This window comes from Panulirus ornatus, chromosome 56 (assembly GCF_036320965.1).
Source record: "Panulirus ornatus isolate Po-2019 chromosome 56, ASM3632096v1, whole genome shotgun sequence".
Taxonomy (NCBI): Eukaryota; Metazoa; Arthropoda; class Malacostraca; order Decapoda; family Palinuridae; genus Panulirus; species Panulirus ornatus.
The window spans coordinates 31,049,018-31,076,816 of record NC_092279.1 but is presented as its reverse complement, the minus strand read 5'-3'; the positions used below and the strand labels follow the sequence as shown (position 1 = coordinate 31,076,816).

The 27,799-nt window shown below is 41.1% G+C and overlaps 1 protein-coding gene across 1 annotated transcript in view; it reads left to right on the top strand.

Moving 5' to 3' along the window:
• LOC139765801 (alpha-(1,3)-fucosyltransferase C-like) overlaps positions 1-10,882 on the top strand; it is a 29,917-nt gene extending 19,035 nt beyond the window's left edge. The window contains exons 3-4 of the mRNA XM_071693595.1: positions 3,271-3,376; positions 10,702-10,882. Coding sequence (XP_071549696.1) covers positions 3,271-3,376; positions 10,702-10,882 — 287 coding nt within the window. The remainder of the gene's footprint in view (positions 1-3,270; positions 3,377-10,701) is intronic.
• Positions 10,883-27,799: the final 16,917 nt, after the last annotated feature.

The window sequence follows — 27,799 nt, the reverse complement described above, 5'->3', positions numbered from 1 at the left end:
CAGCATGTTCAGGCCCCAATCACTCAAAATCTTTTTCACTCCATCTTTCCACCTCCACTTTTGTCTCCCACTTCTCCTCGTTCCCTCCACCTCTGACACATATATCCTCTTGGTCAATCTTTCCTCACTCATTCTCTCCATGTGACCAAACCATTTCAAAACACCCTCTTCTGCTTTCTCAACTATACTCCTTTTATTTCCACACATCTAAATTACCCTTACATTACTTACTCGATCAAACCACCTCACACCAAATATTGTCCTCAAACATCTCATTTCCAGCGCATCCATCCTCCTGCGCACAGCTCTATCCATAGCCCACGCCTCGCAACCATACAACATTGTTGGAACCACTATTCCGTCAAACATACCCATTTTTGCTTTCAGAGATAATATTCTCGACTTCCAAACATTCTTCAAGGCTCCCAGAATTTTCGCCCCCTCCCCCACCCTATGATTCAATTCCGCTTCCATGGTTCCATCCGCTGCCAAATCCACTCCCAGATATCTAAAACACTTTACTTCCTCCAGTTTTTCTCCATTCAAACTTACCTCCCAATTGACTTGACCCTCAACCCTACTGTACCTAATAACCTTGCTCTTATTCACATTTACTCTTAACTTTCTTCTTTCACACACTTTACCAAACTCAGTCACCAGCTTCTGCAGTTTCTCACATGAATCAGCCACCAGCGCTGTATCATCAGCGAACAACAACTGACTCACTTCCCAAGCTCTTTCATCCACAACAGACTGCATACTTGCCCCTCTTTCAAAAACTCTTGCATTCACCTCCCTAACAACCCCATCCATAAACAAATTAAACAACCATGGAGACATCACACACCCCTGCCGTAAACCTACATTCACTGAGAACCAATCACTTTCCTCTCTTCCCACACATACACATGCCTTACATCCTCGATAAAAAATTTTCACTGCTTCTAACAACTTGCCTCCCACACCATATATTCTTAATACCTTCCACAGAGCATCTCTATCAACTCTATCATATACTTTCTCCAGATCCATAAAAGCTACATACAAATCCATTTGCTTTTCTAAGTATTTCTCACATACATTCTTCAAAGCAAACACCTGATCCACACATCCTCTACCACTTCTGAAACCACACTGCTCTTCCCCAATCTGATGCTCCGTACATGCCTTCACCCTCTCAATCAATACCCTTCCATATAATTTGCCAGGAATACTCAACAAACTTATTCCTCTATAATTTGAGCACTCACTCTTATCCCCTTTGCCTTTGCACAATGGCACTATGCAAGCATTCCGCCAATCCTCAGGCACCTCACCATGAATCATACATACATTAAATAACCTTACCAACCAGTCAACAATACAGTCACCCCCTTTTTTAATAAATTCCACTGCAATACCATCCAAACCTGCTGCCTTGCCGGCTTTCATCTTCCGCAAAGCTTTTACTACCTCTTTTCTGTTTACCAAATCATTTTCCCTAACCCTCTCACTTTGCACACCACCTCGACCAAAACACCCTATATCTGCCACTCTATCATCAGACACATTCAAAAAGCCTTCAAAATACTCACTCCTTATCCTTCTCACATCACCACTACTTGTCATCACCTCCCCATTAGCCCACTTCACTGAAGTTCCCATTTGCTCACCCCAACTCTCATTTGCCCTCTTTTTTTACCTCTTGCATCTTTCTCTTGACCTCCTGCCTCTTTCTTTTATACATCTCCCACTTATTTGCATTATTTCCCTGCAAAAATCGTCCAAATGCCTGTCTCTTCTTCACTAATTATCTTACCTCTTCATCCCACCACTCGCTACCCTTTCTAATCAACCCACCTCCCAAGCTTCTCATGCCATAAGCATCTTTTGCGCAAGCCATCACTGCTTCCCTAAATACATCCCATTCCTCCCACACTCTCCTTATCTCCTTTGTTCTCACCTTTTTCCATTCTGTACTCAGTCTCTCCTGGTACTTCCTCACACAAGTCTCCTTCCCAAGCTCACTTACTCTCACCACTCTCTTCACGCCAACATTCTCTTTTCTTTTCTGAAAACCCCTACAAATCTCCACTTTCGCCTCCACAAGATAATGATCAGACATCCCTCCAGTTGCACCTCTCAGCACATTAACATCCAAAAGTCTCTTTTTCGCGTGCCTATCAATCAACACGTAATCCAATAACGCTCTCTGGCCATCTCTCTGGCCATATATATATATATATATATATATATATATATATATATATATATATATATATATATATATATATATATATATATATATATATATATATATATATATCCCTGGGGATAGGGGATTAAGAATACTTCCCACGTATTCCCTGCGTGTCGTAGAAGGCGACTAAAAGGGGAGGGAGCGAGGGGCTGGAAATCCTCCCCTCTCGTTTTTTCTTTTTTTTTTTTAATTTTCCAAAAGAAGGAACAGAGGGGGCCAGGTGAGGATATTCCAAAAAAGGCCCAGTCCTCTGTTCCTAACGCTACCTCGCTAACGCGGGAAATGGCGAATAGTTTAAAAGAAAGAAAAGAATATATATATATATATATATATATATATATATATATATATATATATATATATATATATATATATATATATATATATATAGATAGATAGATAGATAGATAGATAGATAGATAGATAGATAGATATATATAGTTAAGAGCTTTAAATTCTAAGAATATAAATCACATTTTGGAACAGTATACATGTCTCATTATAGATGATTAATTCTATAACATAAATACAGTGAAAATTTTGAGCATGGGAACAGCCTAGGTGTTCCTCTCGTAACTATAATTCCTTTGAATTTAGAGAGAAAAAAGTATCATCTATTCAGGGCAATTTGAATGTTAGACAATGAAACCATTGACGTTAGTCTAGAAAATAAAGTCTTTCGATATGAAACATTAAAAGATAAATGGTAAAGAAACATTCTGTTAGCTTGTGCCGGTCATCACATCTTCACCAAGGTTTGGACGAATTAAGAGGACATTACTGCATTATATGCTGTTCGTGTGACTTATGCCAGAGGTTCATGTGTCATGCACAGAGGCCAACTGTCATCAGTCATCCGTGTAACCACTGAAGGGAGTCCAACATGCAGATTGTGTGAACACAATGTGCTTATGTTTGACTAAACATAGCCAGACTGATGAACACAACTTCATACGGCAAATCATTGATGAATTGATGTACGTATTTATTTTAAATAAATATTTTGGTTCATATATGTTCTCTTTCCACAGTTAAGGATTACTGGGCAAGCAAATCCCTGGATAAATTAGCAGCATGGATGGTTAGCCACTGTGGTACTGCCTCGCGAAGAGAGTGGTATGTCAAGGAGTTGATCAGGTAAACTAGATATACATATCTTTTTTTTTTTATACATTGTCGCTGTCTCCCGCGTTAGCGAGGTAGCGCAAGGGAACAGACAAAAGAATGGCCCAACCCACCCACATACACATGTATATACATACACGTCCACACACGCACATATACATACCTATACATCTCAACGTATGCATATATATATACACACACATACATATACATATATACACATGTACATAATTCATACTGTCTGCCTTTATTCGTTCCCGTCGCCGCCCCGCCACACATGAAATGACAACACCTTCCCCCCGCATGTGCGCGAGGTAGCACTAGGAAAAGACAATAAAGGCCACATTCGTTCACACTCAGTCTCTAGCTGGCTGTCATGTATAATGCACCGAAACCACAGCTCCCTTTCCACATCCAGGCCTCACAAAACTTTCCATGGTTTACCCCAGACGCTTCACATGCTCTGGTTCAATCCATTGACAGCACGGAAACCCCGATATACCACATAGTTCCAATTCACTCTATTCCTTGCACGCCTTTCACCCTCCTGCATGTTCAGGCCCCGATCACTCAAAATCTTTTTCATTCCATTCTTCCACCTCCAATTTGGCCTCCCACTTCTCGTTCCCTCCACCTCTGACTCATATATCATCTTTGTCAATCTTTCTTCACTCATTTTCTCCGTGTGACAAACCATTTCAAAACGCCCTCTTCTGCTCTCTCAACCACAATCTTTTTATTACCACACATCTCTCTTACCCTTTCATTACTTACTCGATCAAACCGCCTCACACCACATATTGTCCTCAAACATCTCATTTCCAGCACACCCACCTTAATCAGCACAACTCTATCTATAACCCACACATCGCAACCATATAACATTGTTGGAACCACTATTCCTTCAAACATACCCATTTTTGCTTTCCGAGATAATGTTCTCGCCTTCCACACATTTTTCAATGCTCCCAGAACTTTCGCCCCCTTCCCCACCCTATGAATCACTTCAGCTTCCATGGTTCCATCCGCTGCCAAATGCACTCCCAGATAGCTAAAACACTTCACTTCCTCCAGTTTTTCTCCATTTAAACTTACCTCCCAGTTGACTTGTCTTTCAACCCTACTGTACCTAATAACCTTGCTTTTATTCACATTTACTCTCAGCTTTCTTCTTTCACACACTTTACCAGACTTAGTTACCAGCTTCTGCAGTTTCTCACCCGTATCAGCCACCAGCGCTGCATCATCAGCGAACAACAACTGACTCACTTCCCAAGCTCTCTCATTCCCAACAGACTGCATACTTGCCCCTCTCTCCAAAACTCTTGCATTCACCTCCCTAACAACCCCATCCATATACAAATTAAACAAGCATTGAGGCATCACGCACCCCTGCCGCAAACCGGCATTCACTGAGAACCAATCACTTTCTTCTCTTCCTACTCGTACACAAGCCTTACATCCTCGATAAGAAAAAAAAACTTTGCTGTGTTTCCAACAACTTACCTCCCACACCATATATTCTTAATACCTTCCACAGAGCATCTCTATCGACTCTATCATATGCCTTCTCCAGATCCATAAATGCTACATACAAATCCATTTGCTTTTTTAAGTATTTCTCACATACACTCTTCAAAGCAAACACCTGATCCACACATCCTCTACCATTTCTGAAACCACACTGCTCTTCCCCAATCTGATGCTCTGTACATGCCTTCACCCTCTCAATCAATACCATCCCATATAATTTACCAGGAATACTCAACAAACTTATACCTCTGTAATTTGAGCACTCACCTTTATATATATATATATATATATATATATATATATATATATATATATATATATATATATATATATATATATATATTTTTATTTTTTTTTATTATACTTTGTCGCTGTCTCCCGCGTTTGCGAGGTAGCACAAGGAAACAGACGAAAGAAATGGCCCAACCCCCCCCCCCCCATACACATGTATATACATACGTCCACACACACAAATATACATACCTACACAGCTTTCCATGGTTTACCCCAGACGCTTCACATGCCTTGATTCAATCCGCTGACAGCACGTCAACCCCGGTATACCACATCGCTCCAATTCACTCTATTCCTTGCCCTCCTTTCACCCTCCTGCATGTTCAGGCCCCAATCACACAAAATCTTTTTCACTCCATCTTTCCACCTCCAATTTGGTCTCCCTCTTCTCCTCGTTCCCTCCACCTCCGACACATATATCCTCTTGGTCAATCTTTCCTCACTCATTCTTTCCATGTGCCCAAACCAATTCAAAACACCCTCTTCTGCTCTCTCAACCACGCTCTTTTTATTTCCACACATCTCTCTTACCCTTACGTTACTCACTCGATCAAACCACCTCACACCACACATTGTCCTCAAACATCTCATTTCCAGCACATCCATCCTCCTGCACACAACTCTATCCATAGCCCACGCCTCGCAACCATACAACATTGTTGGAACCACTATTCCTTCAAACATACCCATTTTTGCTTTCCGAGATAATGTTCTCGACTTCCACACATTCTTCAAGGCCCCCAGAATTTTCGCCCCCTCCCCCACCCTATGATCCACTTCTGCTTCCATGGTTCCATCCGCTGACAGATCCACTCCCAGATATCTAAAACACTTCACTTCCTCCAGTTTTTCTCCATTCAAACTCACCTCCCAATTGACTTGACCCTCAACCCTACTGTACCTAATAACCTTGCTCTTATTCACATTTACTCTTAACTTTCTTCTTCCACACACTTTACCAAACTCAGTCACCAGCTTCTGCAGTTTCTCACATGAATCAGCCACCAGCGCTGTATCATTAGCGAACAACAACTGACTCACTTCCCAAGCTCTCTCATCCCCAACAGACTTCATACTTGCCCCTCTTTCCAAAACTCTTGCATTTACCTCCCTAACAACCCCATCCATAAACAAATTAAACAACCATGGAGACATCACACACCCCTGCCGCAAACCTACATTCACTGAGAACCAATCACTTTCCTCTCTTCCTACACGTACACATGCCTTACATCCTCGATAAAAACTTTTCACTGCTTCTAACAACTTTCCTCCCACACCATATATTCTTAATACCTTCCACAGAGCATCTCTATCAACTCTATCATATGCCTTCTCCAGATCCATAAATGCTACTTACAAATCCATTTGCTTTTCTAAGTATTTCTCACATACATTCTTCAAAGCAAACACCTGATCCACACATCCTCTACCACTTCTGAAACCACACTGCTCTTCCCCAATCTGATGCTCTGTACATGCCTTCACCCTCTCAATCAATACCCTCCCATATAATTTACCAGGAATACTCAACAAACTTATACCTCTGTAATTTGAGCACTCACTCTTATCCCCTTTGCCTTTGTACAATGGCACTATGCACGCATTCCGCCAATCCTCAGGCACCTCACCATGAGTCACACATACATTAAATAACCTTACCAACCAGTCAACAATACAGTCACCCCTTTTTTAATAAATTCCACTGCAATACCATCCAAACCTGCTGCCTTGCCGGCTTTCATCTTCCGCAAAGCTTTCACTAGCTCTTCTCTGTTTACCAAATCATTTTCCCTAACCCTCTCACTTTGCACACCACCTCGACCAAAGCACCCTATATCTGCCACTCTATCATCAAACACATTCAACAAACCTTCAAAATACTCACTCCATCTCCCTCTCACATCACCACTACTTGTTATCACCTCCCCATTTGCGCCCTTCACTGAAGTTCCCATTTGCTCCCTTGTCTTACGCACTTTATTTACCTCCTTCCAGAACATCTTTTTATTCTCCCTAAAATTTAATGATACTCTCTCACCCCAACTCTCATTTGCCCTTTTTTTCACCTCTGGCACCTTTCTCTTGACCTCCTGTCTCTTTCTTTTATACATCTCCCACTCAATTGCATTTTTTCCCTGCAAAAATCGTCCAAATGCCTCTCTCTTCTCTTTCACTAATACTCTTACTTCTTCATCCCACCACTCACTACCCTTTCTAATCAACCCACCTCCCACTCTTCTCATGCCACAAGCATCTCAAGCCACAAGCATATATATATATATATATATATATATATATATATATATATATATATATATATATTTTTTTTTTGCTTTGTCGCTGTCTCCCGCGTTTGCGAGGTAGCGCAAGGAAACAGACGAAAGAAATGGCCCAACCCACCCCCATACACATGTATATACATACGTCCACACACGCAAATATACATACCTACACAGCTTTCCATGGTTTACCCCAGACGCTTCACATGCCTTGATTCAATCCACTGACAGCACGTCAACCCCGGTATACCACATCGCTCCAATTCACTCTATTCCTTGCCCTTCTTCACCCTCCTGCATGTTCAGGCCCCGATCACACAAAATCTTTTTCACTCCATCTTTCCACCTCCAATTTGGTCTCCCTCTTCTCCTCGTTCCCTCCACCTCCGACACATATATCCTCGTGGTCAATCTTTCCTCACTCATTCCCTCCATGTGCCCAAACCATTTCAAAACACCCTCTTCTGCTCTCTCAACCACGCTCTTTTTATTTCCACACATCTCTCTTACCCTTACGTTACTTACTGGATCAAACCACCTCACACCACACATTGTCCTCAAACATCTCATTTCCAGCACATCCATCCTCCTGCGCACAACTCTATCCATAGCCCACGCCTCGCAACCATACAACATTGTTGGAACCACTATTCCTTCAAACATACCCATTTTTGCTTTCCGAGATAATGTTCTCGACTTCCACACATTCTTCAAGGCTCCCAGAATTTTCGCCCCCTCCCCCACCCTATGATCCACACACACACATATATATATATATATATATATATATATATATATATATATATATATATATATATATATATATATATGAAATATATATATATTTTTTTTTGTCGCTGTCTCCCGCGTTTGCGAGGTAGCGCAAGGAAATAGACGAAAGAAATGGCCCAACCCACCCCCATACACATGTATATACATACGTCCACACACGCAAAATATACATACCTACACAGCTTTCCATGGTTTACCCCAGACGCTTCACATGCCCCGATTTAATCCACTGACAGCACGTCAACCCCGGTATACCACATCGCTCCAATTCACTCTATTCCTTGCCCTCCTTTCACCCTCCTGCATGTTCAGGCCCTGATCACACAAAATCTTTTTCACTCCATCTTTCCACCTCCAATTTGGTCTCCCTCTTCTCCTCGTTCCCTCCACCTCCGACAGATATATCCTCTTGGTCAATCTTTCCTCACTCATTCTCTCCATGTGCCCAAACCTTGAAATATTTCAAAACACCGTCTTCTGCTCTCTCAACCACGCTCTTTTTATTTCCACACATCTATCTTACCCTTACGTTATTTACTCGATCAAACCACCTCACACCACACATTGTCCTCAAACATCTCATTTCCAGCACATCCATCCTCCTGCGCACAACTCTATCCATAGCCCACGCCTCGCAACCATACAACATTGTTGGAACCACTATTCCTTCAAACATACTCATTTTTGCTTTCCGAGATAATGTTCTCGACTTCCACACATTCTTCAAGGCTCCCAGAATTTTCGCCCCCTCCCCCACCCTATGATCCACTTCCGCTTCCATGGTTCCATCCGCTGCCAGATCCACTCCCAGATATCTAAAACACTTCACTTCCTCCAGTTTTTCTCCATTCAAACTCACCTCCCAATTGACTTGACCCTCAACCCTACTGTACCTAATAACCTTGCTCTTATTCACATTTACTCTTAACTTTCTTCTTTCACACACTTTACCAAACTCAGTCACCAGCTTCTGCAGTTTCTCACATGAATCAGCCACCAGCGCTGTATCATCAGCGAACAACAACTGACTTCCCAAGCTCTCTCATCCCCAACAGACTTCATACTTGCCTGTGGGAGGCAAGTTGTTAGAAGCAGAGCAATATATATATATATATATATATATATATATATATATATATATATATATATATGTCTTTTTCTTTCATATTATTCGTCATTTCCCGCGTCAGCGAGGTAGCGTTAAAAACAGAGGACTGTGCCTCTGAGGAAACATCCTCACCCGGCCCCCTTCTCTGTTCCTTCCTTTGGAAAATTATTTAAAAAAAAAAAAAAATGAGAGGGGAGGATTTCCAGCCCCCCGCTCCCTTCCGTTTTAGTCGCCTTCTACGACACGCAGGGAATACGTGGGAAGTATTCTTTCTCCCCTATCCCCAGGGATATATATATATATATATATATATATATATATATATATATATATATATATATATATATATATATATATATATATATATATATGTGTGTGTGTGTGTGTGTTTGCGTGTGTGTGTGTGTGTATGTGTGTGTGTGTGTGTGTGTGTGTGTGTGTGTGTGTGTGTGTGTATGTGTGTGTGTGTGTATGTGTGTATGTGTGTGTGTGTGTGTGTGTGTGTGTGTGTGTGTGTGTGTGTGTGTGTATGTGTGTGTGTGTGTATGTGTGTATGTGTGTGTGTGTGTGTGTGTGTGTGTGTGTGTGTGTGTGTGTGTGTGAGTGTGTGTGTGTGTATGTGTGTGTGTGTGTGTGTGTGTGTGTGTGTGTGTGTGTGTGTATGTGTGTGTGTGTGTATGTGTGTATGTGTGTGTGTGTGTGTGTGTGTGTGTGTGTGTGTGTGTGTGAGTAGGATCATAATACCTGGTAACGGCACATTAGAACAGCTGATCCTGCATATTAAGTCTAGTTGTTTATGTCTGTTGTGTGGCCTCCATTCATGATAATGTTATTGTTTTTATTTTGTTGTGTTGTTTCTGTTGTTTCTGACCCAAATGTTCTCTTACCTTGATATCATAAACTTCCTAGTAACTACAGTGTATACAAGCAATATATGTGTTTCATAATGAAGCCAAATATGTTAGTCTTTACTCTGGTCATCATTATAAAAAGCCACTTTAACCAAGACCCAGTCAATATATGAGATTCTACCCGACACCAGATTGTGAATGTGTTACATGGCATGACTGTACTAATTCTTAATTATTACTTTCTGAAATATTGAGTATAGGAGATAAAAAAAAAAAGTTACCTTTCTATTTTCCTACAAGTATTGTACCTTCTACAACCATTAGCTGTTCCAAAGATGCTGATCATTGAATATTTCTCCATTTTTTACTAATTTGCTTTCCCGTATTCTCCAGCTTTTCTTTTTTTTATATATTTGTTGTCGTTATTTTTATTTTATAAAGCAGAAAATTATGACAAATAGAAAACGTTCATTCCAGGTATATTAAGGTGGACGTGTACGGTCGTTGTGGTCGTAGAAAATGTGGCAAAAACCTTTCCATCAAGACCGTTGGGACATTTAACCAGGAGGCTTGCAACACTGTCATCAACCAGTATATGTTCTACTTGGCTTTCGAGAATGCCATCTGTGAGTCAGGCTTTCGAGAATGCCATCTGTGAGTCAGGCTTTCCAGAATGCCATCTGTGAGTCAGGCTTGTGAGAATGCCATCTGTTGAGTCATGCTTGTGAGAATGCCATCTGTGAGTCAGGCTTTCGAGAATGCCATCTGTTGAGTCATGCTTGTGAGAATGCCATCTGTTGAGTCATGCTTGTGAGAATGCCATCTGTTGAGTCATGCTTGTGAGAATGCCATCTGTTGAGTCATGCTTGTGAGAATGCCATCTGTAAGTCAGGCTTGTGAGAATGCCATCTGTGAGTCAGGCTTTCCAGAATGCCATCTGTGAGTCAGGCTTGTGAGAATGCCATCTGTTGAGTCATGCTTGTGAGAATGCCATCTGTGAGTCATGCTTGTGAGAATGCCATCTGTTGAGTCATGCTTGTGAGAATGCCATCTGTTGAGTCATGCTTGTGAGAATGCCATCTATGAGTCAGGCTTTCGAGAATACCATCTGTTGAGTCATGCTTGTGAGAATGCCATCTGTTGAGTCATGCTTGTGAGAATGCCATCTGTGAGTCATGCTTGTGAGAATGCCATCTGTTGAGTCATGCTTGTGAGAATGCCATCTGTTGAGTCATGCTTGTGAGAATGCCATCTGTTGAGTCATGCTTGTGAGAATGCCATCTGTTGAGTCATGCTTGTGAGAATGCCATCTGTTGAGTCATGCTTGTGAGAATGCCATCTGTTGAGTCAGGCTTTCGAGAATGCCATCTGTTGAGTCATGCTTGTGAGAATGCCATCTGTTGAGTCATGCTTGTGAGAATGCCATCTGTTGAGTCAGGCTTTCGAGAATGCCATCTGTGAGTCATGCTTGTGAGAATGCCATCTATGAGTCAGGCTTTCGAGAATGCCATCTGTTGAGTCATGCTTGTGAGAATGCCATCTGTTGAGTCATGCTTGTGAGAATGCCATCTGTTGAGTCAGGCTTTCGAGAATGCCATCTGTGAGTCATGCTTGTGAGAATGCCATCTGTTGAGTCATGCTTGTGAGAATGCCATCTGTTGAGTCAGGCTTGTGAGAATGCCATCTATGAGTCAGGCTTTCGAGAATGCCATCTGTGAGTCATGCTTGTGAGAATGCCATCTGTTGAGTCATGCTTGTGAGAATGCCATCTGTTGAGTCATGCTTGTGAGAATGCCATCTGTTGAGTCAGGCTTTCGAGAATGCCATCTGTGAGTCATGCTTGTGAGAATGCCATCTGTTGAGTCATGCTTGTGAGAATGCCATCTGTTGAGTCAGGCTTTCGAGAATGCCATCTGTGAGTCATGCTTGTGAGAATGCCATCTGTGAGTCATGCTTGTGAGAATGCCATCTGTTGAGTCAGGCTTTCGAGAATGCCATCTGTGAGTCATGCTTGTGAGAATGCCATCTGTTGAGTCATGCTTGTGAGAATGCCATCTGTTGAGTCATGCTTGTGAGAATGCCATCTGTGAGTCATGCTTGTGAGAATGCCATCTGTTGAGTCATGCTTGTGAGAATGCCATCTGTTGAGTCAGGCTTTCGAGAATGCCATCTGTTAGTCATGCTTGTGAGAATGCCATCTGTTGAGTCATGCTTGTGAGAATGCCATCTGTTGAGTCAGGCTTTCGAGAATGCCATCTGTGAGTCATGCTTGTGAGAATGCCATCTGTGAGTCATCTGGGTGATCAGGGGAATTCTTCAAACTACACAACACATTGATCATTTCATTGTAGCTACTGATTCAATATCACGCCAGAGTCATTGTCTATGAAAGAGTCCTAGTTTTACCCAGGACCTTTCTTAAGGGCTCCTACAATTCAAAGGTGCGCTTCTTGCAGTTGCTGGGAAAAGTAGACACCTTTAGAGTTGAGTTCTTCGACGAGACTATACTTCCAATGATACATCCTTGCCAAAGGTGACTTTTCACTCGCGGCATATATATAGAATCCTCACTTGGCCCCTTTGTCTGTTCCTTCTGGAAAAGTAAAACAAGAGAAAATTTCCAGCACCCCGCTCTCACCACTTTTAGTCACTTTCACATACAAATTGCCAAAATGGTTAGTTTCTTTATTAAGCCCATTAGTGGGTAAGATATCAAATTCTAATATCATGAACAATGTAGATTTAGTTAACGAGCTTAATGATATTAATGTTAATTTTGATTTCAAACTTGTTAGCTTTGATGTTTCCTCACTGTTCACAAAAGTTCCAGTTGATGACCTATTAGAATATTCAGTTGATGTTTTGAATGATATTCATTCACCTGTTTCAAGGTGTGTTCTTATTGAACTGATAGAATTATGTATAAAAAAAAAAAAAAACTATTTCAAACCAATGGAGAATATTATGCTCAAAAATTTGGCATGGCAATGGATAACCCTCTTTCACCTGTACTAAGTAATCTTTAAAAGGAATTCTTTGAAACAAAATTGCTAAAGGATATCTTACTTTCTAATACAATTTGGTTTAGCTATGTAGATGATGTTCTTTGTGTTTGGCCAACAAATGAAAATCTACAAACATTTCTCCCCTTGCTTAACAATTTAGTACCTTCCATCAAATTTGCTGTAGAAAATGAAAATCATGGTATGTTACCATTTTCAGATTGCATGATCCATAAGCGTGGAAACAAGTTTAAGTTTAGCATATACAGAAAACCCACCAATTTATGCTCATATATCCATTATTACTCATCTCAACATGACAGAGTTAAATCATAATCATTTCAGTCTATATTCCTTAGGGCATTGCGTATTTGCAGTCCAGAGTTTATTGATGATGAGTTTGAGAAGATATATTCTATTTGATCCAAGTTAAAGTACCCTAGATCTTTCACTGATGAATCCCTTATGTTAGCAAAGATATCATTTTATAGAACCTAAACCTCCCATTGACACCAAGAATCTTTTAGTTCTCCCTTTTAATCATAATTTCACTTGACTTCCCATGTTTCTTAAATCCTTTAATGTAAATGTTGCCCTCAGCAACAATAATGCTATAAAGAACATCTTAATCAGGAATTCACCAGAATGTTCGGGATGCATCTATAAAGTGCTATTTAGAAATTGTGATACGTTTTATGTTGGTCAGGACTAGTAATGATCTTTCTATGAGACCTAGGCAACATAAATGTAGTATAAGAACGGGACAAGAATCAAATGCCTTGTTTAATCACGTTAAAAACTATGATCATTGTATCGACTGGAGTAATGCCATCTCAGTTATTACCTCAAACTCCAGTACCACATGAAATATCATTGAATCTTCTATTGTCAACTACGCAAAGAATTATAACTTTAATATTGGTGAAGGTCTATACAAATCGGATAACTTCATTGTTGATAAAATTTGTTGACAATTCCCCTTTTGGTCCACACAATGAATTTATGAAACGCTCGTTGTCTGTCTTGGACGCACCCGATCTCCATTTGGAAAGTCACTTGTTTACCAAATGGCGTCATAGCTACTTTTCTTCCTTGCATATCAACTGACATATTTCTTTCTTGTATCTCCCCTGATGATGTTATTATTACACGAAAGTGTACTTGGGAACTTATCGTGTTTCATTTCCTCGTGGAGTCATAGGAATATATATATATATATATATATATATATATATATATATATATATATATATATATATATATATATATATATATATATATATATATAAAAGGCTCAGATTGGGGTGCCTAAATGTGTGTGGATGTAACCAAGATGTGAAAAAAGGAGAGATAGGTAGTATGTTTGAGGAAAGGAACCTGGATGTTTTGGCTCTGAGTGAAACGAAGCTCAAGGGTAAAGGGGAAGAGTGGTTTGGGAATGTCTTGGGAGTAAAGTCAGGGATTAGTGAGAGGACAAGAGCAAGGGAAGGAGTAGCAGTACTCCTGAAACAGGAGTTGTGGGAGTATGTGATAGAATGTAAGAAAGTAAATTCTCGATTAATATGGGTAAAACTGAAAGTTGATGGAGAGAGATGGGTGATTATTGGTGCATATGCACCTGGGCATGAGAAGAAAGATCATGAGAGGCAAGTGTTTTGGGAGCAGCTGAATGAGTGTGTTAGTGGTTTTGATGCACGAGACCGGGTTATAGTGATGGGTGATTTGAATGCAAAGGTGAGTAATGTGGCAGTTGAGGGAATAATTGGTATACATGGGGTGTTCAGTGTTGTAAATGGAAATGGTGAAGAGCTTGTAGATTTATGTGCTGAAAAAAGACTGATGATTGGGAATACCTGGTTTAAAAAGCGAGATATACATAAGTATACTTATGTAAGTAGGAGAGATGGCCAGACAGCGTTATTGGATTACGTGTTAATTGACAGGCGCGCGAAAGAGAGACTTTTGGATGTTAATGTGCTGAGAGGTGCAACTGGAGGGATGTCTGATCATTATCTTGTGGAGGCTAAGGTGAAGATTTGTATGGGTTTTCAGAAAAGAAGAGTGAATGTTGGGGTGAAGAGGGTGGTGAGGGTAAGTGAGCTTGGGAAGGAGACTTGTGTGAGGAAGTACCAGGAGAGACTGAGTACAGAATGGAAAAAGGTGAGAACAATGGAAGTAAGGGGAGTGGGGGAGGAATGGGATGTATTTAGGGAATCAGTGATGGATTGCGCAAAAGATGCTTGTGGCATGAGAAGAGTGGGAGGTGGGTTGATTAGAAAGGGTAGTGAGTGGTGGGATGAAGAATTAAGAGTATTAGTGAAAGAGAAGAGAGAGGCATTTGGACAATTTTTGCAGGGAAAAAATGCAATTGAGTGGGAGATGTATAAAAGAAAGAGACAGGAGGTCAAGAGAAAGGTGCAAGAGGTGAAAAAAAGGGCAAATGAGAGTTGGGGTGAGAGAGTATCATTAAATTTTAGGGAGAATAAAAAGATGTTCTGGAAGGAGGTAAATAAGGTGCGTAAGACAAGGGAGCAAATGGGAACTTCAGTGAAGGGCGCAAATGGGGAGGTGATAACAAGTAGTGGTGATGTGAGAAGGAGATGGAGTGAGTATTTTGAAGGTTTGTTGAATGTGTTTGATGATAGAGTGGAAGATATAGGGTGTTTTGGTCGAGGTGGTGTGCAAAGTGAGAGGGTTAAGGAAAATGATTTGGTAAACAGAGAAGACGTAGTAAAAGCTTTGCGGAAGATGAAAGCCGGCAAGGCAGCAGGTTTGGATGGTATTGCAGTGGAATTTATTAAAAAAGGGGGTGACTGTATTGTTGACTGGTTGGTAAGGTTATTTAATGTATGTATGACTCATGGTGAGGTGCCTGAGGATTGGCGGAATGCGTGCATAGTGCCATTGTACAAAGGCAAAGGGGATAGGAGTGAGTGCTCAAATTACAGAGGTATAAGTTTGTTGAGTATTCCTGGTAAATTATATGGGAGGGTATTGATTGAGAGGGTGAAGGCATGTACAGAGCATCAGGAAGAGCAGTGTGGTTTCAGAAGTGGTAGAGGATGTGTGGATCAGGTGTTTGCTTTGAAGAATGTATGTGAGAAATACTTAGAAAAGCAAATAGATTTGTATCTAGCATTTATGGATCTGGAGAAGGCATATGATAGAGTTGATAGAGATGCTCTGTGGAAGGTATTAAGAATATATGGTGTGGGAGGAAAGTTGTTAGAAGCAGTGAAAAGTTTTTATCGAGGATGTAAGGCATGTGTACGTGTAGGAAGAGGGGAAAGTGATTGGTTCTCAGTGAATGTAGGTTTGCGGCAGGGGTGTGTGATGTCTCCATGGTTGTTTAATTTGTTTATGGATGGGGTTGTTAGGGAGGTGAATGCAAGAGTTTTGGAAAGAGGGGCAAGTATGAAGTCTGTTGGGGATGAAAGAGCTTGGGAAGTGAGTCAGTTGTTGTTCGCTGATGATACAGCGCTGGTGGCTGATTCATGTGAGAAACTGCAGAAGCTGGTGACTGAGTTTGGTAAAGTGTGTGGAAGAAGAAAGTTAAGAGTAAATGTGAATAAGAGCAAGGTTATTAGGTACAAATGGGTTGAGGGTCAAGTCAATTGGGAGGTGAGTCTGAATGGAGAAAAACTGGAGGAAGTGAAGTGTTTTAGATATCTGGGAGTGGATCTGGCAGCGGATGGAACCATGGAAGCGGAAGTGGATCATAGGGTGGGGGAGGGGGCGAAAATTCTGGGAGCCTTGAAGAATGTGTGGAAGTCGAGAACATTATCTCGGAAAGCAAAAATGGGTATGATTGAAGGAATAGTGGTTCCAACAATGTTGTATGGTTGCGAGGCGTGGGCTATGGATAGAGTTGTGCGCAGGAGGATGGATGTGCTGGAAATGAGATGTTTGAGGACAATGTGTGGTGTGAGGTGGTTTGATCGAGTAAGTAACGTAAGGGTAAGAGAGATGTGTGGAAATAAAAATAGCGTGGTTGAGAGAGCAGAAGAGGGTGTTTTGAAATGGGTTGGGCACATGGAGAGAATGAGTGAGGAAAGATTGACCAAGAGGATATATCTGTCGGAGGTGGAGGGAACGAGGAGAAGAGGGAGACCAAATTGGAGGTGGAAGGATGGAGTGAAAAAGATTTTGTGTGATCCGGGCCTGAACATGCAGGAGGGTGAAAGGAGGGCAAGGAATAGAGTGAATTGGAGCGATGTGGTATACCGGGGTTGACGTGCTGTCAGTGGATTGAATCAAGGCATGTGAAGCGTCTGGGGTAAACCATGGAAAGTTGTGTAGGTATGTATATTTGCGTGTGTGGACGTATGTATATACATGTGTATGGGGGTGGGTTGGGCCATTTCTTTCGTCTGTTTCCTTGCGCTACCTCGCAAATGCGGGAGACAGCGACAAGGCAAAAAAGAAAAAAAAAATATATATATATATACATATATATATATATATATATATATATATATATATATATATATATATATATATATATATATATATATTATACTTTGTCGCTGTCTCCCGCGTTAGCGAGGTAGCGCAAGGAAACAGACGAAAGAATGGCTCAACCCACCCACATACACATGTATATACATACACGTCCACACACGCACATATGCATACCTATACATCTCAACGTATACATATATAAACACGCACAGACATATACATATATACACATGTACATAATTCATACTGTCTGCCCTTATACTTTTCCGTTGCCACCCCGCTACACATACAATGATAACCCCCTCCCCTCGCACGTGCGCGAGGTAGCGCTAGGAAAAGACAACGAAGGCCACATTCGTTCACACTCAGTATCTAGCTGTCATGTATAATGCACCGAAACCATAGCTCCCTTTCCACATCCAGGCCCCACAAAACTTTCCCTACCCCAGACACTTCACATGCCCTGGTTCAATCCATTGACAGCACGTCGACCCGGGTATACCACATCGTTCCAATTCACTCTACTCCTTGCACGACTTTCACCCTCATGCATGTTCAGGCCCCGATCACTCAAAATCTTTTTCACTCCATCTCTCCACATCCAATTTGGTCTCCCACTTCTCCTCGTTCCCTCCACCTCCGACACATATATCCTCTTGGTCAATCTTTCCTCACTCATTCTCTCCATATTGATTAATCTTTTCATGGAATTCTTTGAAACAAGGCAATTTGGTTTAGGTGTGTATTTGATGTTCTTTGTGTTTGGCCAAAAAAGCGAAAATTTACAAATATTTCTCCCTTGGCAAAAAAAAAAATCGTTTTATAGTCAAACCCAAACCTCCCATTGATACCAAAAATCTTTTAGTTCTCCCTTTAGTGAAAATTTTAAATTACTTTCCAGGTTGTTTAGATTCTTTAATGTAATTGCAGGCTTCAGGAACAACAATACTATATAGAATATCTTAATCAAAAACTCACCAGAAAATTCTGCAGGCTGTGTTTACAGAGTACTTTATGATGATTGTAATATGTTTTATGTTGGGCAGACTTGTAAGAATCTTTATGTTTGACTTGAGCAACATAGACATAGTACAAGAACAGGACAAGAATGAAATGATTCATGTTAAAAATCATGACCATTTTGTTGACTGGTGTAATGCCAATTCAATTATTAACTAAATCCTTTACCTCGAGAAATATCATTGAATCTTCTGATATCAAATACACAAAGAATGGTAACACTGGTATCAGTGAATGTCTATACATACTGGATAGTTTTGTCCTAAGCAAAATTGGTAAACAGTTCCCGTTGCGCTCCACATCATGCAAATTTTATGACCCGAACACCACCATCCGGTATCGTTTGTTTACAAATGGCGTCTTAAAGGCTATGTCTCATCATTGTATATCAACTGACTGTTCTCCATCTATCTCGTTCTTGTATCTCCCCTGACGATGTGATCATTACACGAAAGTGCGCTTGGGAACTTAACGTTTCATTTTCCTCGTGGATATCATTACATACTAGATAACGTGAACCGCTGTGACCTCTTGCAATATATATATATATATATATATATATATATTTTTTTTTTTTTTTCTTTTTTTTTTTCATACTTTTCGCTATTTCCCGCGATAGCGAGGTAGCGTTAAGAACAGAGGACTGGGCCCTTGAGGGAATATCCTCACCTGGACCTCTTCTCTGTTCCTTCTTTTGGAAAAAAAAAAAAAAAAAAAAAAACGAGAGGGGAGGATTTCCAGTCCCCCGCTCCCTTCCCTTTTAGTCGCCTTCTACGACACGCAGGGAATACGTGGGAAGTATTCTTTCTCCCCTATCCCCAGGGAAATATATATATATATATATATATATATATATATATATATATATATATATATATATATATATATATATATATATATAGGGAATAATTGGTGTACATGGAGTGTTCATTGTTGTAAATGGAAATGGTGAAGAGCTTGTAGATTTAAGTGCTGAAAAAGGACTGGTGATTGGGAATACCCGGTTTAAAAAGAGAGATATACATAAGTATACGTATGTAAGTAGGAGAGTAGGCCAGAGAACGTTATTGGATTACGTGTTAATTGATAGGAGCGCGAAAGAGAGACTTTTGGATGTTTATGTGCTGAGAGGTGCAACTGTAGGGATGTCTGATCATTATCTTGTGGAGGCAAAGGTGAAGATTTGTAGAGGTTTTCAGAAAAGAAGAGAGAATGTTGGGGTGAAGACAGTGGTGAAAGTAAGTGAGCTTGGGAAGGAGACTTGTGTGAGGAAGTACCAGGAGAGACTGAGTAAAGAATGGAAAAAGGTGAGAACAAAGGCCGTATGGGGAGTGGGGGTTGAAATGGGATGTATTTAGGGAAGCAGTGATGGCTTGCGCAAAAGATGCTTGTGGCATGAGAAATGTGGGAGGTGGGCAGATTAGAGAGGGTAGTGAATGGTGGGATGAAGAAGTAAGATTATTAGTGAAAGAGAAGAGAGAGGCATTTGGACGATTTCTGCAGGGAAATAATGCAAATGACTGGGAGATGTATAAAAGAAAGGGGCAGGAGGTCAAGATGAAGGTGCAAGGGGCGAAAAAGAGGGCAAATGAGAGTTGGGGTGAGAGAGTATCATTAAATTTTAGGGAGAATAAAAAGATGTTTTGGGAGGAGGCAAATAAAGTGCGTAAGACAAGGAAACAATTGGGAACATCAGTGAAGGGGGCTAATGGGGAGGTGATGACAAGTAGTGGTGATGTGAGGAGATGGAGTGAGTATTTTGAAGGTTTGTTGAATGTGTTTGATAATAGATATATGGTGTTTTGGTCGAGGTGGTGTGCAAAGTGAGAGGGTTAAGGAGAATGATTTGGCAAACAGAAAAGAGCTCGTAAAAGCTTTGCGGAAGATGAAAGCGGGCAAGGCAGCGGGTTTGGATGGTATTGCAGTGGAATTTATTAAAAAAAAAAAAGGGGGGGTGACTGTATTGTTAACTGGTTGGTAAGGCTATGTAATGCATGTATGGCTCATGGTGAGGTGCCTGAGGACTGGCGATATGTGGATCAGGTGTTTGCTTTGAAGAATGTATGTGAGAAATACTTAGAAAAGCAAATGGATTTGTATATACCATTTATGGATCTGGAGAAGGCATATGATAGAGTTGATAGAGATGCTCTGTGGAAGGTAATAAAAATATATATGGTGTGGGAGGTAAGTTGTTAGAAGCAGTGAAAAGTTTTTATCGAGGATGTAAGGCATGTCTACGTTTAGGAAGAGAGGAAAGTGATCGGTTCTCGAATGTTAGTTTGCGGCAGGGGTGCGTGATGTCTCCATGGTTGTTTAATTTGTTTATGGATGGGGTTGTTAGGGAGGTGAATGCAAGAGTTTTGGAAAGAGGGGCAAGTATGCAGTCTGTTTCGGATGAGGGAGCTTGGGAAGTGAGTCAGTTGTTGTTTGCTGATGATAACAGCGCTGGTGGCTGATTCGGGTGAGAAACTGCAGGAGCTGGTGACTGAGTTTGGTAAAGTGTGTGAAAGAAGAAAGCTGAGAGTAAATGTGAATAAGAGCAAGGTTATTAGGCACAGTAGGGTTGAGGGACAAGTCAATTGGGAGGTAAGTTTGAATGGAGAAAAACTGGAGGAAGTGAAGTGTTTTAGATATCTGGGAGTGGATTTGGCTGCAGATGGAACCATGGAAGCGGAAGTGAATCATAGGGTGGGGGAGGGGGCGAAAGTTCTGGGAGCGTTGAAAAATGTGTGGAAATCGAGAACGTTATCTTGAAAAGCAAAAATGGGTATGTTTGAAGGAATAGTGGTTCCAGCAATGTTATATAGTTGCGAGGCGTGGGCTATAGATAGAGTTGTTCAGAGGAGGGTGGATGTGCTGGAAATGAGATGTTCGAGGACAATATTTGGTGTGAGGTGGTTTGATCCAGTGAGTAATGAAAGGGTAAGAGAGATGTGTAGTAATAAAAAGAGTGTGGTTGAGAGAGCAGAATTGGATGTTTTGAAATGGTTTGGTCGCATGGAAAGAATGAGTGAGAAAAGATTGACAAAGAGAATATATGTGTCAGAGGTGGAGGGAACGAGGAGAAAAGGGAGACCAAATTGAAGTTGGAAAGATGGAGTGAAAAAGATTTTGAGTGATCGATGCCTGAACATGCAGGAGGGTTAAAGGCGTGCAAGGAATAGAGTGAATTGGAATGATGTGGTATACCAGGGTCGACGTGCTGTCATTGGATTGAAACAGGGCATGTGAAGCGTCTGGGGTAAACCATGGAAAGTTCTGTGGGGCCTGGATGTGGAAAGGGAGCTGTGGTTTCGGTGCATTATACATGACAGCTAGAGGCTGAGTGTGAACGAATGTGGCCTTTGTTGTCTTTTCCTAGCGCTACCTCGCGCACATGAGGGGGGAGGGGGTTGTCATTTCATGTGTGGCGGGGTGGCGACGAGAATGAATAAAGGCAGACAGTATGAATTATGTACATGTGTATATATGTATATGTCTGTGTGTGTATATATATGTATACGTTGAGATGTACAGGTATGTATATGTGCGTGTGTGGACATGTATGTATATACATGTGTATGTGGGTGGGTTGGACCATTCTCTCGTCTGTTTCCTTGCGCTACCCCGCTAACGCGGGAGACAGCGGCAAAGTATGATAAATAGATATAATATATATATATATATATATATATATATATATATATATATATATATATATATATATATATATATATATATATATATATATATATATATAAAGTTATCTTCCATTTTCAGGCCAGGATTATGTGACAGAGAAGTTGTACTTGTCACTGCAGTTGGATGTGGTTCCTGTCGTGTTAGGTGGAAGCAGTTATGAGACGTTAGCACCGCCTGGCTCCTTCATCAACGCTCTGGATTTCCCATCGCCCGAGGAACTTGCAAATTATCTTAAAATGGTGGCCACCAACTCAACACTTTATAATAAGTAAGATGGATATCTTTATGGGATTATTTAAGAGAATAGGAAACACTTTAACAAAAAATCACTAGTATGTAATGTTCACAAATTTGATACGAGACTGGCAACTAAGGCAGTTCGATTTTCTCTTTTCTCTGATGCTCATAACAACTTCCATTCTTTGCTATATTTTTGTTTTTCTTAATCATTTTCGTACATTTTATCGTTCATTTTTTTTTTCAAAAGCTTTAAGTCAACAATGTTTTGCCAGGTACTTCGAGTGGAAACAGCATTACACTGTGGAGTTAGGTCACCCATTTTCCCCAATGGTGTGTGACCTCTGCTCCAAACTCCATGACCCCACCCTGTTTAAACCTGCAAACATAACGAAGTAAGTGAGATACAACTGTTGCGCTTTAATTATGATAACCAGTTTATCTGCTCACAGTGACACCTTCCTGCACATCACAAGGAAGGAGTTCTACACTCGCGGGCCTCAATCTATGGAACATTCTCTACAATAAGATATTTTTGTTCAGACTCTTGTATATTGTCATCATTCACAGTATCATTACTTACCTTATTGTATTTGGTCATATTGGATGATCATTGTGTGTGTGTTTCTCTCTGTACATGTATATAAGACTGTTTATATATGTTATCACCATTAAATGCTTGAGAGCATTATAGCATAAATGCCTGTCTGTGTCATGCTGTAAGTGAAAATGGTGAAGACCTTGTGGATTTGCGTGCTAAAAAAAGACTGGTGATTGGGAATACCCGGTTTGAAATGAAAGATATACATAAGTATACGTATGTTAGTAGAAGATATGGCCAGAGGGCGTTATTGGAGTACGTGTTGATTAATAGGTGTGCGAAAGAGAGACTTTTTGATGTTAATGTGCTGAGAGGGGCAGCTGGAGGGATGTCTGATCACTATCTTCTGGAGGCTAAGGTCAAGATTTGTAGAGGTTTACAGAAAAGAAGGAAGAATGTTGGGGAGAAGACAGTGGTAAGAGTAAGTGAGCTTGGAAACAAGACTTGTGCGCGGAGGTACAGGGAGAGCTTGAGTGAAAGAAAATGACGTAAGGGGAGTGAGGGAGGAATGAGATGTATTTAGTGAAGCTGTGATAGCTTGCACAAAAGATGTCTGTGGCATGAGAAAGGTTTGAGGTGGGCAGATTAGAAAGGGTAGTGAGTGGTGGGATGGAGATGTAAGATTGTTAGTGAAAGAGAAGAGAGACGCGTTTGGACAATTTTTGCGGGGAAGTAGTGCAGATGACTGGGAGATGTATAAGGGAAAGCGGCAGGAGGTCAAGAGAAAGGTGCGAGAGGTGAAAAGAAGGGCAAATGAGAGTAGGGGTGAGAGAGTATCATTAAATCTTAAGGAGAATAAAACGATGTTTTGGAAGGAGGTAAATAAAGTGCGTAATACAAGAAAACAAGTAAGGACATCAGTGACGGGAACTAATGGGGAGGTAAGAACAAGTAGTGGTGAAGTGAGAAAGAGATGGAGTGAGTATTTTCAAGGTATGTTCAATGTATTGGATGATAAAGTGGCAGATATAAGTTGTTTGGCCGGGGTGGTGGGCGAAGCGAGAGGGTCAGGAAGAATGGTTTAGTAAACATAGAAGAGGTAGTGAAAGTTTTGCGGACGATGAAATCCGGCAAGGCGGCGGGTTTGGATGGTATTGCAGTGAAATTTATCAAATAAGGGGGGGTGACTATGTTGTTGACTGGTTGGTGAGGATATTCAATGTATGTATGGATCATGGTGAGGTGCCTAAGGATTGGCGGAATACATTCATAGTGCATTGTACAAAAGCAAAGGGGATAAAGGTGGGTGTTCAAATTACAGAGGTATAAGTTTGTCGACTATTCCTCTGAAATTATATGGGAGGGTATTGATTGAGAGGGTAAAGACATGTACAGAGCACCAGATTGGGGAAGAGCAGTGTGGTTTCAGAAGTGGGAGAGGATGTGTGGAATCAGGTGTTTCCTTTGAAGAATGTATGTGAGAATTACTTGGAAAAACAAATAGATTTGGATGAAGCATTTATGGATCTGGAGAAGGCATATGATAGGGTTAATAGAGATGCTTTGTGGAAGGTTTTACGAGTACATAGTGTGGCAGGTAAGTTGCTAGAAACAGTGAAAAGTTTTTAGCAAGGATGTAAGGCATGTGTACGATTAGGAAGAGAGGAAAGTGATTGGTTTCAAGTGAATGTCGGTTTGCGGCAGGGGTGTGTGATTTCTCCATGGTTGTTTAATTTGTTTATGGATGGGGTTGTCAGGGAGGTGAATGCAAGAGTTTTCGAGAGAGGAGCAATTATGCAGTTTGTTCTGGTTGAGAGTGCTTGGGAAGTCAGTCAGTTGTTGTTCGCTGATGATGCAGCGCTGGTGGCTGATTCGGGTGAGAAACTGCAAAAGTTGGTGACTAAGTATGGTAAAGTGTGTGAAAGAATAAAAGTTGAGAGCAAATGTGAATAAGAGCAAGGTTATTAGGTTCAGTAGGGTCGAGGGACAAGTTAACTGGGATGTAAGTTTGAATGGAGAAAAACTGGAGAAAGTGAAGTGTTTGAGATATCTGGGAGTGGATTTGGCACCGGATGGAACCATGGAAGCGAAAGTGAGTTACAGGGTGTGGGAGAGGGCGAATGTTCTGGGAGCGTTGAAAAATGTGTGGAAGGAGAGAACATTATCTCGCAGAGCAAAAATGGGTATGTTTTAAGGAATAGTGTTCCAACAATGTTATATGATTGCGAGGCGTGGGCTATAGATCGGGATGTGCGGAGGAGGGTGGATGTGCTGAAAATGAGATGTTTGAGGATAATATGTGGTGTGTGGTGGTTTGATCGAGTAAGTAATGAAAGGGTAAGAGAGATGTGTGGTAATAAAAGAGTGTGGTTGAGAGAGCAGAAGAGGGTGTTTTGAAATGGTTTTGTCACATGGAGAGAATGAGTGAGGAAAGATTGACAAAGAGGATATTTGTGTCAGACGAGAAGGTAAGACCAACTTACAGGTGGAAGGATGGGGTGAAAAAGATTTTGAGCGATAGGGGCCTGACCATACAGGAGGGTGAAAGGCGTGCAAAGAATACAGTGAATTTGAACGATATGGTATAACGGAGTCGACGTGCTGTCAATGGATTGAACCAGGGCATGTGAAGCGTCTGGGGTAAATCATGGAAAGATTTGTGGGGCCTGAATGTGGAGAGGGAGCTGTAATTTCGGTGCATTATACAGGACAGCTAGAGTCTGTGTGTGAACAAATTTGGCATTCTTTGTCTTTTCCTGGTAATACCTCCCTGCTATTTCATGCGAAACGGGCTGGCAACTGAAATGGATGAAGGCAGCAAGTATATATATATATATATATATATATATATATATATATATATATATATATATATATATATATATATATATATATATATATATATATATATTCTTTTTTTTCTTATTACAACACATCTCTATTACCCTTTCATTACTTATTCGACCAAACCACCTCACACCACATATTGTCCTCAAACATCTCATTTCCAGCACATCCACCCTCCTCCGCACAACTCTGTCTATAGCCCACGCCTCGCAACCATATATAATTGTTGGAACCACTATTCCTTCAAACATACCCATTTTTGCTTTCCGAGATAATGTTCTCGACTTCCACACATTCTTCAAGCGCCCAGGATTTTCGCCCCCTCCCCCACCCTATGATTCCACTTCCGCTTCCATGGTTCCATCCGCTGTCAAATCCACTCCCAGATATCTAAAACACTTCACTTCCTCCAGTTTTTCTCCATTCAAACTTACCTCCCAATTGACTTTACCCTCAGCCCTACTGTACCTAGTAACCTTGCTCTTATTCACATTTACTCTCAGTTTTCTGCTATCACACACCTTACCAAACTCAGTCACCAGCTCCTGCAGTTTCTCACCCGAATCAGCCACCAGCGCTGTATCATCAGCGAACAACAACTGACTCACTTCCCAAGCTCTCTCATCCATAACAGACTGCATACTTCCCCCTCTTTCAAAAACTCTTGCATTCACCTCCCTAACAACCCCATCCATAATCAAATTAAACAACCATGGAGACATCACGCACCCCTGCCGCAAACCGACATTCACTGAGAACCAATCACTTTCCTCGATAAAAACTTTTCACTGCTTCTAACAACTTGCCTCCCACACTACATATTCTTAATACTTTCCACAGAGCATCTCTATCAACTCTATCATATGCCTTCTCCAGATCCATAAATGCTACATACAAATCTATTTGCTTTTCTAAGTATTTCTCACATACATTCTTCAAGGCAAACACCTGATCCACACATAGTCTACTACTTCTGAAACCACACTGGTCTTCCCCAATCTGATGCTCTGTACATGCCTTCACCCTCTCAATCAATACCCTCCCATATAATCCCCAGGAATACTCAACAAACTTATACCTCTGTAATTTGAGCACTCACTTTTATCCCCTTTGCCTTTGTACAGGCACATCACTATGAGTCATACATACATTAAATAACCTTACAAACCAGTCAACAATACATTCACCCCCTTTTTTAATAAATTCCACTGCAATACCATCCAAACCCGCTGCCTTGCCCGCTTTCATCTCCGCAAAGCTTTTACTACCTCTTCTCTGTTTACCTTATCATTCTCCCTAACCCTCTCACTTTGCACACCACCTCGACCAAAATACCCTATATCTGAAATAGTTTGGTCACATGGAGAGGAGTGAGGAAAGATTGACATAAAGGATATATGTCTCCGAGGTGGAAGGAACGAGGAGAAGTGGGAGACCAAACTGGAGGTGGAAAGATGGAGTGAAAAAGATTTTGAGTGATCGGGACCTGAACATGCAGGAGGGTGAAAGGCGTGCAAGGAATAGAGTGAATTGGAACGATGTGGTATGCCGGGGTCGATGTGCTGTCAATGGATTGAACCAGGGCATGTGAAGCGTCTGGGGTAAACTTTGGAAAGTTCTATGGGGCCTGGATGTGGAAAGGGAGCTGTGGTTTCTGTGCATTATATATGACAGCTAGAGACTGAGTGTGAACGAATGTGGCCTTTGTTGTCTTTTCCCAGCGATACCTCGCGCACATGCGGGGGGAGGGGGTTGTTATTTCATGTGTGGCAGGGTGGCGACG